The sequence below is a fragment of the Callionymus lyra genome, chromosome 3 (assembly GCF_982586985.1).
Source record: "Callionymus lyra chromosome 3, fCalLyr1.hap1.1, whole genome shotgun sequence".
NCBI lineage: Eukaryota > Metazoa > Chordata > Actinopteri > Syngnathiformes > Callionymidae > Callionymus > Callionymus lyra.
Genome location: NC_141820.1, coordinates 9,379,134 through 9,391,451, shown reverse-complemented (window position 1 = coordinate 9,391,451; position 12,318 = coordinate 9,379,134). Strand labels below are relative to the sequence as shown.

Below are 12,318 nucleotides of genomic sequence, written 5' to 3'. Positions count from 1 at the left end.
TCTATTTGTCTTTTTTGACCCTGAAAACGATTTTAGTAAATATTTGGCGAAAAAAGGAGTTTCATATAATCATTTAATATTGGAATATTTGGGTTGATTTCTTTTCTCTCCCTTATTTAAACATGTTGTTTTTGCCTTGACGGCCCCTTACAACAGTCCCAGTATATAACGTGGCCCCTGGGATAAGGGTTTATGTCTAAATCAGCAAAAACCTTTTTGTACGAAATTCTCATCCCCAGCGTTCATTTGCGATGACGGTTACCGTGGCGACGTGAGCGTTATTGGTGGAGGCAGCCATGTAGCATGTGCACGCTGAGCTTCACATGAGGTGCGCGGCGAAGAAACGGAGAGCGAAGCAAGAATCTAAGCTCTTTGGAGAATATATGTTCAATGTTGATGGCTCACAGTTTAAGCTGACGCCATGCTTTCGCCATCAGCTTTGAATATGCAAATCACGTCTCCGAAAAAAAAAAAAAAAAAGCCCATATGGATGGGCCGGGATAGAACCCCTCGCACAGCTTTACCGTACAGCTGTGGTGTTCTCTCGTAATCCTGTGCGCTCAAGAGACTCTCGTAGTGAACTTTTTAAGGGAGGCAGAAAAAGGGGGGAACGGCGTCTCTCTGTGATCCTCTGGATCTCCTGCTTCTGTTTGATTCCTGGATACACAAGTGACAGACAGGCGGCAAGTTGTCTGTCATTTACCAACCTGCTCCGTCTTTTCACGGCTCTTGGTTTTTGACTAAAATAGTTTGTGAAAGTAGGTTCACTTTTATCTTTTCAAAGAAAATGTTTTGATTGTTGGCAGTATTATATAACTGAACCCCAAAGGTGACATGTCACGTACATTTTTTTCATTTCGAGGAAACTCGTATATCATGATGTTCGTATTCGTATGACATTCACGTCACGCTTTATTTCTCTCCTCTGGTCCAGAAGCGTGTTCAGGAACCATCAGTAGATTCTGATCCACAGACCTCAGAGCCCGAGCTGGGGTGTAAGTCTGGATCAGATCACTGATGGAAGGTCTGACCATGAATAGATCTGAAAGTAAGAACCAGAATTTTAAAGTTGATCCTGAAAGAAACTGGAAGCCAGTGAAGAGATTTAAGGATCGGAGAAATGTGAGTTCTTCTAGTAGAGCAGCTCAGAATTCTCGCTGCAGAGTTTTGTATGAACTGCAGGGTAGAAAGCTCCTTCCTGACAAGGAGACAAAATGTTTGTTCATTTTAATGTAGCGACTGGAGCTCAGTTGTCTTCGTCTCCATCTTCGTCCAAAAAGACACTTAAAAACATCTAAATATTTGCTTGTCCATAACGTCTCTATTGTATTAAAGCCGTAACATGAGGAACTGTTAACGGAAAAACTTAAACAAGTTTATATATCTACTGTCTTTACTAGAAGCTCTTACAATCTTTACCCAGAGTACTTCCTGTTTGTGTAGCGTTTTGACCTCAACATTTTTGCTACAAACAAGTTTAAAATATAGACTTTAGTTTTTTTCCGAAATACTTCCTAATGTTGAGACTTCAATACAACAGGAACGATACAGTTGGGCAGTATGGAGGTATTTGGATGTTTTTTAAGTGTCTTTTTGGATGAAGATGAAGACGAAGACAACTGAGCTCCAGGCGCTACATTAAAATGAACAAACATTTTTGTCTATAACTCTTAAAAGGAACAGATTACTCTGAAAATAATCCAAAACCCTCTTTTTCCATCCAAAATTGTGAGTGAACGATCAATAACTGACATTTTATTTATAGTTGATTTACTGTATTTATAGCTTAAAGGCAAACAGAGAAAGTGAACATTATATTGAACTATATTTCATCTTTAAAGTCAAAAGGTTTTTCTTCCATATATGAAACGGGTCCAATTGGCTCTTTAATTGGCTTTAAAGGTTGCTGAACACTGAACTAGATAATGTTTGTCAGGTCTTCACAGGAGTCTGGAGAGTACAAGTTATCTGGATATGGTGTGTTTTTGTTTTGGGATCCATTTGAGTAATATGCAAGATAATACCATTTGTGGCTGAGCTGGAAAGAATCTCTTGATAAGTTATTGGTAAATGAAGACACTCTGTGTCTATTATATTGACATTGTCTTTGTGTAAATAGGGCGGTTGAAACTTATATTATAGGCAAGATCATGAGTTAGGAATATCTCGAGATCTGAGCATCACCATATTTAAAAACAATGACATTCATGTCACCTCTGGGGTTATTTTAACTGATTATACATCATTTTTGTGGCTCAGTAAATTGTTGTAAATGTTGTGTGTACTTGCTTCACCTTCAGGCCCACTGTTGACTCTGTACCTCAGCATTCTGTCCCACGTTATGCAGTACTTTGTGTCCATCTTATTAATCCCGTTCATCAGCGCCACTGTGTCTATTATCTATTCCGAACAACTCCAAGTCTTCTGGGAACCTCGACGTGCAAACGCCTGCAGGAATTGGACTTTAGATGACAGGACTGGTTGTCCCTTCTGATCTGTGAACACACAGCATATGGCCGATAGCCTGAGGAAGGAGCGCCTCATGTATTCCTAATGTTTGTCAGCATCAGCGATAAAAAAAAACAAAAAAAAACAAGACTTGGTGTTTTATGAAGTTCACTCCTGAAAGTATTCATGCTCACTTCTTCTGCTGTGGACTGAAAACATATGGGTTTGACAGCAAACTAGAAAATATGATGACGCAAAGTCAATATTTCAACAGTAATGGTTGAAGTTTAATGAAAGAGAGAATATATATACAGTATATATATATGATATATTCCTTCGTTTGTACCACGGTGGGGAAATTTGAGTTTTCACAGCAGCAAGTTCATAGTAGAAAAAGAAAAAGATTAAACATAAATACATGACATCAGACGTACAGTTCATGAAAAAATACAAAAATTCAATAAACATATTAAAGTATGACAATTTGGTAATATTTTAAAAGTACAAACACAGAACAAACATAAAATGAATGAAAGCATCTGCTATAGTGAAACTACACATGCAAACTCATCCGTAAAACATCAGCAAAACGAACAATTAATAAAAAAAAAAATCGATTTACCAAGAGATACAACAAAACTGATCGAGGGATCCTGCACCGCGCAGAAAGAGTTAATCAGGGGCTAGTTTTTGACCACAGTTAAAAGAAGGATGAATATTAAAACACACAAATAAGACACTGAAACTTTTAAAGTTTACAATCAGGTTCATTTTGAATTAGCACAAAGACAGTTCAATAAAAAAAATATTTCCTTTCCTTAGTGACGTAATTTTGTGTTCTAGATATGGAGCTCAGCTATGGGTGAGGTTTAATGTATACAAAGTAGATACTGTATTTCGGGAAAATATTTAAGAAGGACATTTTTGTAAAATACTTTGGTGAAGAAAGATCATAGACATTTTGTTCACATGTAATCACATGTGCGGTATATTTTTGTTTTTAACATAGGATTTGATGACCATTTGTTTTGACTTTTTTAATTGAGAAACATAACAGTTGGGTCCTTAAGTAATGATTGGTAAAAGCCACTAAATAATTAGTTTTATATGAATGAAACAGAATAATTTAGGATCTAATATGTCCAATTTACAGACGCTGAATTCCACATTAGTTTTTCCTGCTGTCGCCAAGTCAACTTTCGGACTCATAATTGCCCCAGCAAATTGGAATCCACTCCTCAGACAATCTTCAATGTCCAACTGAGCCTCAAATAAGTGTCACTATTAAATTCCTGAGATACTTTTTGATTATTGTCGTGTCAGTCACATGTGATGGACAGCCGCACGCTTCATTGTCAGGGTTCTGTAAATTATTTACCATGTCTTTGAAGGGCCCTCTGGCCCCTGGATCCTCTGGTTAATGCGTGCCGGGGCCAGGCGGCTCGGCTAGACGGCCGATCCCCCCACACCCCCCCCCCGTGACACGGATGTCATCCCAGTAATGGATGGACACTTTGGACGTGATATCGCCGTGGCTTCGGTTCGCCTCTTACATTTATTGCCTCTGATAGGCTCGACCTAATAATGAAAATACAGCTCCGGCAACGTGACAGATGCTGTCAGTTTGTTAAAGTGTAATGCGCTGGAGGCGTCATAAACCTGGATATCGATCGTAAAGCAAATAGACATTTGTTCCTGAAGGCTCCGCTGACTTAAGTGCTGATTCTGGGTGAAGAAGGACTTGATAGAAATGTCATGGGAATCTATTGCTGAAGAGCAAACAGAAACACACCAAGCTCACCGACCCAGAACTTTTAATTAACCTTTGAGGTTTTGAAGTTATAAATGTTCAATATTTCAACTTTCTGTAACTACTTTCTTGTTTTTTGTTTCCAGGACAACGACGTGAGGATCATCATTGGACAATTTGACGAGAACTTGGCAGCCAAAGTCTTTTGTTGCGTAAGTAAAATTCACATTTGTACTATTTTTTCATTTTTAACTATATTTCTTTTATTATAAAACCTTTGATGCATAGAACAAGACAGAGGTCTTTCGGACCAGGCACCAAACTCTTTAACCAGTTTCACTAGTGGGCCTCGAAAAATGTTTATTTAAAAAAACAAGTACAAGTCTGTGACCTTAGCTCTTTAGTAAACGGTAAATGTTTCTAACTTATAAAGCTTTTTTCCATCCACCCATTCACCACACAATCACCCACACTGATGGGTGTAGGCCGCAACCCGCCATCTCACCACCAGGTGCAACTAGCGTCTTGCTTATGGACACTGCAGAATCTTGTACCGAGTTTGAATTGAACTTCTAAGCTAATCACTTTCCCATCTGAAGTCATCGCCTTAAGACAGTTTTTATCAACTTTTAATGAGTCACAGCAAATATTTAACGCTAGAAAAATCACCACAAAAATATTACAAACAATATATATCCTGAAAATGTAGCCTTAATCGACTAGTTAGTAACTCTGTGCATATACCAAGTGTCTTTCTGCTTATTATTTATACACATTAGTTTTTATTTATACATATTTTATTGTTGTGTTTTAAATGTTTTATGTATGCAATCTATGTATGGTGACCTTGAGTGCCAAGAAAGGCGCCTTTAAATAAAATGTATTATTATTTATTATTAGCTGCATTAGGTGCAAATTAATCACAAAACATTGTTTTCAAAAATACTGTCTTTATGAAACAAAACCAAACATCCCCACTTTGGAGATCGGGATCAAAAGTTGCTTGTTTCAGTTGGTGCCGAAAGGGAATTGGTTACTTTTGGAATCGGCACAAAAAAACTTCTTAGCATAGCACTCAGGCACAATAGGTAGGTAGGTAGGTAGGTAGGTAAAACTTTATTGATCCCTCAGGAGGTCTCCTTCGGGAAATTGTTTAAATAGTTAAATAGTTCGGAATCACTGCCTTAACAGGGTAAGATCTTGGATATAAAGGAAGGATGTGAGTCATTGTGTTTTGTCTTCTGACAGGCTTATAATCTGAACATGTTTGGGAGTAAATATCAGTGGATCATACCCGGCTGGTACCAAGGGAACTGGTGGGAACAGGCCAACTCCACCAACTGCACCACCAAGAAGCTTCTGACAGCCATGGAGGGCTACATCAGTGTGGACTTTGAGCCGCTTGCCGCTCGACAGATCAAGGGCATTTCAGGCCGGGTGAGGATAAGCATATTTCTAGACTGTATCTTTTATATAAATCCTCAGAGCTGAACCGCAGGAAATGTGAAAAACCCTCGACGATATGTCTTCAACTCTTCCGATCCATCTTGTTGTCTAGACCCCGAGGGAGTACGAGCGGGAGTACAGCAGGGAGCTTCAGCAGAAAGGTGTGGAGCCGAGCAAGTTTCACGGATTCGCCTACGACGGCATCTGGGTCATCGCCAAAACCCTGACCCGAGTAATGGATCTGCTGCGGGTCAAGCAACGGCAGAACACCTACCACAACTTCACAGTGGACGATCGAGAAGTGGGGAAGATGGTGTTGGACGTAATGAACGAGACAAACTTCTACGGAGTCACGGTGAGCTTCCAAAGTCAGAATCAGAAAAGTAGTCCCTGTTAACTTTAGTAGTATCAGAGATATTGGCATTACCAAATTCACTTTTCCAAATTATTTATTCTATGAAGAGGCATTAAAGAATGTTCAAAGTTAATCATCCTCAGTAGGGAAAGCTTCCAAATGAGACTTATCAGGTTTAATCATGCTGTAATGAATTCCAGTCTTGGTTTTTCAAGTTGTAAACAGTGTCCTTGTCTCCCAGATCAATAAATTACTCGTGAGTATAAAGATGCAACCGAAATTTGGACAGACTATGTATGTTCTGTATTGTCTCTCTTTGTACAAGTCAAATTATCGTGACTTTAAACCAATTCTGATCTCTGTTCTTCAGAGAGATTCAGTTGTAAGAAAGTGTCTTAACCCGAAACTTATTTAAGAGATGTGTTTTTATATTTATTATAGTCACAATGAAGTTTCTCATTCATAGCTGATATGGGTAAGAAGTGGGGGACCCCCTGAACAGGTCCGAAACCTGTCACAGAGACACACAACCATTCATACACACACTCACACTAACAGAAAATCTAGAGTTCTCAATCAACCTCTTTTTTTTTGTGACTGTCGGAGGAAACCGGACCTAAGCACTGAAAAATGTTCACACAGTAAGTCGGAAAGTTGCCTTATACTGGAAGCAAACCAGCAACCTTCTTGCTATGAGGTGACCTTGCTAACAACTAAACCACCTTGTGCCACCTTTATTAAAGTTTTTGTTATTCATATTGTTTTTATTTTTAGCAGAATAATACGTTATATATTTTAACAACCAAAATTACAGCTACTAGCTACTACATATATACGGAGGAATTCATCCGCCTTTGGGCCAGTCGGTGGTCATAATGTTATGGCTGAACCACGAATAAATATACCCTTGTTGACTGCTTTATGTTATGGTTTCACTGGATCCATGTTAAATAGACTTTTAAGATGAATGGCCCGGGCTTTAAAGGGCACCGCACACACCAAGAGTTTGGAAATGAGTGCGTCAGCCAGCTTTCAGGAGCCGGAGTTTAATCACCCCAAAATAAATTGAGACCATATAGTAGAGACGCTAATGCAGCTTCATTCGAAAGACCAAGGGATTGTCTGGCATATCAGCAAATATAGTTTCTTCTCTCACCTTAACGTCTGGCACGGAAACTCCTTAGAGGTATACGTGTCTCTGAAACAAACACCTGCATTGTCAAAGTTCCAAGTACTTTCCTGTATTGTCTGAAAGATTTCTATCAAATTTAAACCTTATCTATTATTTATCAATTAAGAGATATATATTTTTAATGCTATTGTTTACTGTTAGGGGTCACAAAGGGTGCAGAAGACCCCCTGGAAAATTAAAATATGTCAAACTGATGAAATTTAAACCATATGTTTTACATAGTGTTGGATTAATCTCCTTTTTGTCAATCGTAAGGGGATGAAAAACAGGGGCAGAAGAGCCCATAATCATTTTTATGTAGACTACTGACCTCTTAGTGTAGGTTTGAGGGGGGCGACTCCTTCCCGGCAAAAGAAAAGGGGGACACAAGAGAGACCAGAAGACACCGACTTAAATTCAAATGTGTCCGATGTTGATGAAACTTAAATTTAAATACAATTTCTTTAAAGATTTACTGTATTACCTAATATATTAAATTGTATTTCCAGAATTTCAGCTCATTTTGGTAATTGTCAGGGGGTGAAAAGGGGGTCTGAAGAAAATAAAAATACGTCTAATTGTGATTAAATTTTCACTCTCTACTGTATATATTACATATTAAATGAGAAGTAGTTGTTGAATTTCAGCACCTTTTGCAAATTGTAAGGGGGCTTGGTTTAGGGATCAGTATGTCAGGCTCTATCATCAAAGACTATTTGACTTTTACAAAAGGCTCAAGTTCTTGCGAATGTTTCAACTTCCTCCACTAAAGTAAGTAAGTAAGTAAGTAATATATATTTATATAGCGCTTTTCGAGACCAGGGTCACAAAGCGCTTTAACAATCAAAACAATACTCAAAAAAGTACATACTTCAAAGATCAAGATAATACTGAGAACAACACAGGAGTTCGAGAAATTCAAGGAAAAGCCTGAACAAATAGAAACGTCTTAAGATGTTTCTTAAAGGAGTCAGTAGACTCCATCAAGCGCAAAGAGAGAGGAAGATTGTTCCAAAGCTTAGGAGCAACAGCCTGAAAAGATTTCTCTCCTCTGGTCCTGAGCCGTGTGCGAGGAACCATCAGTAGATTCTGATCCACAGACCTCAGAGACCGAGCTGGGGTGTAAGGCTGGATCAGATCAGTGATGTAAGGAGGAGCCTGACCATGAATAGCTCTGAAAGTAAGAACCAGAATTTTAAAGTTGATCCTGAAAGAAACTGGAAGCCAGTGAAGAGTTTTAAGGACCGGAGAAATGTGAGTTCTTCTACTAGAGCAGCTCAGAATTCTCGCTGCAGAGTTCTGAATCAACTGCAGGCGAGACAGCTCCTTCTTGTTAAGACATGAAAACAAACTGTTACAATAGTCCAGACGAGAAGAAACAAACGCATGGATTACAAGCTCCAGATCATGTTGTGACAGCATTTTCCTAAGTTTAGAGATTTTTCTCAGTTGAAGGAAACAGTTTCTGGTCAGTTTTCTACAGTGTTGAACAAGAGACATGTCTTTATCAAATACAACACCCAGGTTTCTCAGGCTCAGTTTGACTCTGACCATATTGGTAAAGGAGGAGAGAGAGCAACAAAGCAGCTGGCGGTCCATTATCGTGCCACCATAGTTTGCCCTCGAACCAGCTCTATGCTCGCGTGGTGTGTGGAGATGCTCTGGTGTGGCCAGGAAAAAAAAAAAAAAAGAATCTAGGGAAGAAGAAAGGATGACGAGAGAATCACAAGCTGCCCACGTCTCTCTCTGGAGGCCATAGTCAGGTCACGGTGCCTCAGTGGAGACACCAACGTCATAAAAGACTCAATTTAGACACAAACTCTTTGCTTCTGGCGGGAGATTCTGGTCGTGGACGTCACCCTCCTCTAGAATCAGCAGCTGCTCTCTTTGAGAAATCTTTGCTTTTACATCCTCAAAAGACTGCTGTCCATTTGTTCTTCACAGTTTTTTTTTACTTATTTAGCTGTGTTTTTTAGTCAGGGCTCCACGGTTAATTTAATCTTGATTAAATGCCGGCTTCACTCCAAAAACAAGCTCTTAGCCCGCCGACCACAAGCGGTTAATACCCCTTGATTACACCCCAAAAAAAAGTGTTGGTCAAAGATGTCCAGTCTCTGGACTCTTGCTGGATTCCCCCAAACATCACAGTGATTTTGAAACATAAAAAATACAATTCATTAAATGATTAAAGATCAAATAATAATGTGAAATACTACATGGTATTGTCATTTTCAGAGTTGATGTGTCGCAACTTAGGACATGATGTTCTTGTTTCCATCTGTCGCTTAAAAATAAAACATGTCAAAATATTTCACTTGCCCAGGAATATGTGATCCACTCAAACATTTCCAAGGATTAAGTTCAGTTTGGTTACGAGACGACTGCTCTTCGGGACATGTTTACTACTTGCAAAGAGAAGCTTTGATGATGAAATTCTTCACGTTACGAACATCATTGACTTCAATAATATTAACTACACATGACAAATTCATTTTTTCTTTGCAGCCCTATTAGGCCACGTTCAGACTGCAGGACTTTCACTGAAAATTTCCCTCATTTTCTACTCACCCTCATGTCGACTGAGGGATTATTTTCAAAATACTCTGATCTTTTTAGAGTAATAGATGTGTTTCGTAACATAGATTGATGTGTGTTCATTTTAAATTAGCAACTGGAGCTCACTTGTCTTCATCTAGAAACATGCAAATACCTCCGTACTGCTCATCCGTAACCTCCCTCTTGTATTGAAGCCTCAATGAGAAGGATTGTTCCGGAAAAATGTAAAGAAGTCTATATTTTAAACTTGTTTTTTTGCAGAAGCATTCAAGATTCACAATATATTGCCTGGGATTTTCTGCTGCAGACAAACTTAAAATATAAACTTGTTTTTTTCCGAACAATTCCTCATGTTGAGGCTTCAATTCAAGAGGGACGTTATAGACGAGCAGTATGGAGGTATTAGGATGTTTTTAAGTGTCTTTTTGGACCAAGATGAAGACGACTGAGCTTCAGTCGCTACATTAAAATGAACAAACATTTTTGTCTATAACTCAAAAATAAATTATTTACATGTCTAAACAAGAAGGATCTGTCTCGCCTGCAGTTAATACAAAACTCTGCAGCCAGAATTCTGAGCCGCTCTAGTAGAAGAACTCACATTTCTCCGATCCTTAAAACTCTTCACTGGCTGCCAGTTTCTTTCAGGATCCATCTTGGTTCCTACTTTCAGATCTATTCATGGTCAGACCTTCCATCAGTTGATTCTGATCCAGCCTTACACCCCAGCTCGGGCTCTGAGGTCTGTGGATCAGAATCTACTAATGGTTCCTGAACACGGTTCAGGACCAGAGGAGAGAAATCCTTCCAGACTGTTGCTCCTAATCTTTGGAACCATCTCTGTGTTTGATGATCTACTGACTCCTTCAAGAAACATCTGTGTTTGATGATCTACTGACTCCTTCAAGAAACATCTGTATTTGATGATCTACTGACTCCTTCAAGAAACATCTGAAGACACTTTTATTTGTGCTTTTTCCTTGAAAGTATGTATTTTAACTGTGTATTGTTTTGATTGTTTAAGCGCTTTTTGACCCTGGCCTGAGAAAGGACAATTAATAATTACTTACTTGAAAATAAATGGATTACTCTGAAAATAATCCGATAAAAGTCCTGCAGTCGTAGCGTAGCCTCTTAGGGCTGTAATCAAAAATCTAAGATTTGTCTTTTAATATTGAAGCCAATAATGGTAATCATCAAATATTTGCAAGAATGTGTAGTTGGATACTACATCAGTACACACAGAAACGTGTCCAGAAGTGCAGTCCTCTCTTATCTCGTCGCTCTCATTCGAAAGCGCCTTGAGGACAGAAAGTCCTGCAGAAATCAATGTAACTAAATTGTATTTCAGAAACGGAAGGGTGACCGCATATCACTTTGTCAGGCGAGGTGAAAACACTTGAGTGACACAACCGTCCGCCGAGCCCAGCGTGCGACTTCCTCTGGGGTTTCAGGTGGCGAAGTATCTGATGAGAAGACGTGTTCTGCAGCAGTTCTTGCCGAGCGAGGTGACTCACGTCGTCCCTCTCGCGTCAGACACACAAAAAAAAGAAATAGTCCTGCTCTCCTCATCTGCACATCATCCTGCGGTTTTGATCTGCTCCAGCGCTCGGGTTCCGCCGGTTAATGTCGGGCTTCTTCTGTGTGGCCTTGACAGCCACTGGATCGATAGTGAAAAAAGCCCCTCGATGATCGCTCTCCTGCTGCTGCCACAGCCTTTCGACACTGATCCAGCAGCAGGAATGATACCAGCACAGGCCGAGCCGGGTCGGCTCCTATGGGATGTGCTGTGTGTGTACACAACAAGAACCTAAGAGACTGGTTTGGTGGGAAGGAAGGTTAAAAAAAAAAAGAAGAAGCATCTATATCCGTCACTCTGTTGGTTTGGTTTGAACTGAACTTGATGCATTTTTATCTCCAGAAAATATTGCCTTTTGGCACAAAAGGAAGTGTAAAGATTTGATGTGGGTAACACTTTTGTCCAGATCTACAAAAAGCGGTAAATTCATGTGACATAAATCAAGGGGCCAACATTTTTAACTCAAAAGGTCAGGGGCGGTGGAGCTTAAACAGAATGCAATGTCGGTATTAAAATGATAATTCACCCAAAATTTCACTCGTTTTCTACCCACCCTTATGTCGACTAATGGCTGGGATTATTTTCAAAGTAACCTGTTCCTTTTAAGAGTTATAGAAGAAAAGTAAGAACCAGAAACTGGCAGCCAATGCAGATGTTAAAGGTTTGGGGGAATGTAAGTTCTTCTACTAGAACGGCTCAGGATTCTTGCTGGGGACTTTTCTATAGCTGCAGGCACGTCAGATCCTTCTTGTTTAAACACCAAAATATACATTTTTCTAGAGCTAAAGACAAAAATGTTTGTTCATTTTATTGTAGCGACTAGGGCTCAGTTTTCTTCATCTTTGTGGGAAAAAAACCTACTGCTCGTCTGTCACAGCCATCTTGTATTGAAGCCTCGACAAGAGGAATTCCGATTAAAACTTAAACAAATGTATATTTTATTTTGTTTGTAGCAGAAGCTAAATGCTAACACATTTGTTATTTTCACCTCATCTTGTTTGTCATCTTGACCC

At 39.3% G+C, this 12,318-nt stretch overlaps 1 protein-coding gene across 1 annotated transcript in view; it reads left to right on the top strand.

Moving 5' to 3' along the window:
• gabbr2 (gamma-aminobutyric acid (GABA) B receptor, 2) overlaps positions 1-12,318 on the top strand; it is a 247,522-nt gene that overhangs the window by 146,440 nt on the left and 88,764 nt on the right. Inside the window, exons 5-7 of the mRNA XM_087786379.1 lie at positions 4,345-4,410; positions 5,447-5,635; positions 5,757-5,999. Coding sequence (XP_087642505.1) covers positions 4,345-4,410; positions 5,447-5,635; positions 5,757-5,999 — 498 coding nt within the window. The remainder of the gene's footprint in view (positions 1-4,344; positions 4,411-5,446; positions 5,636-5,756; positions 6,000-12,318) is intronic.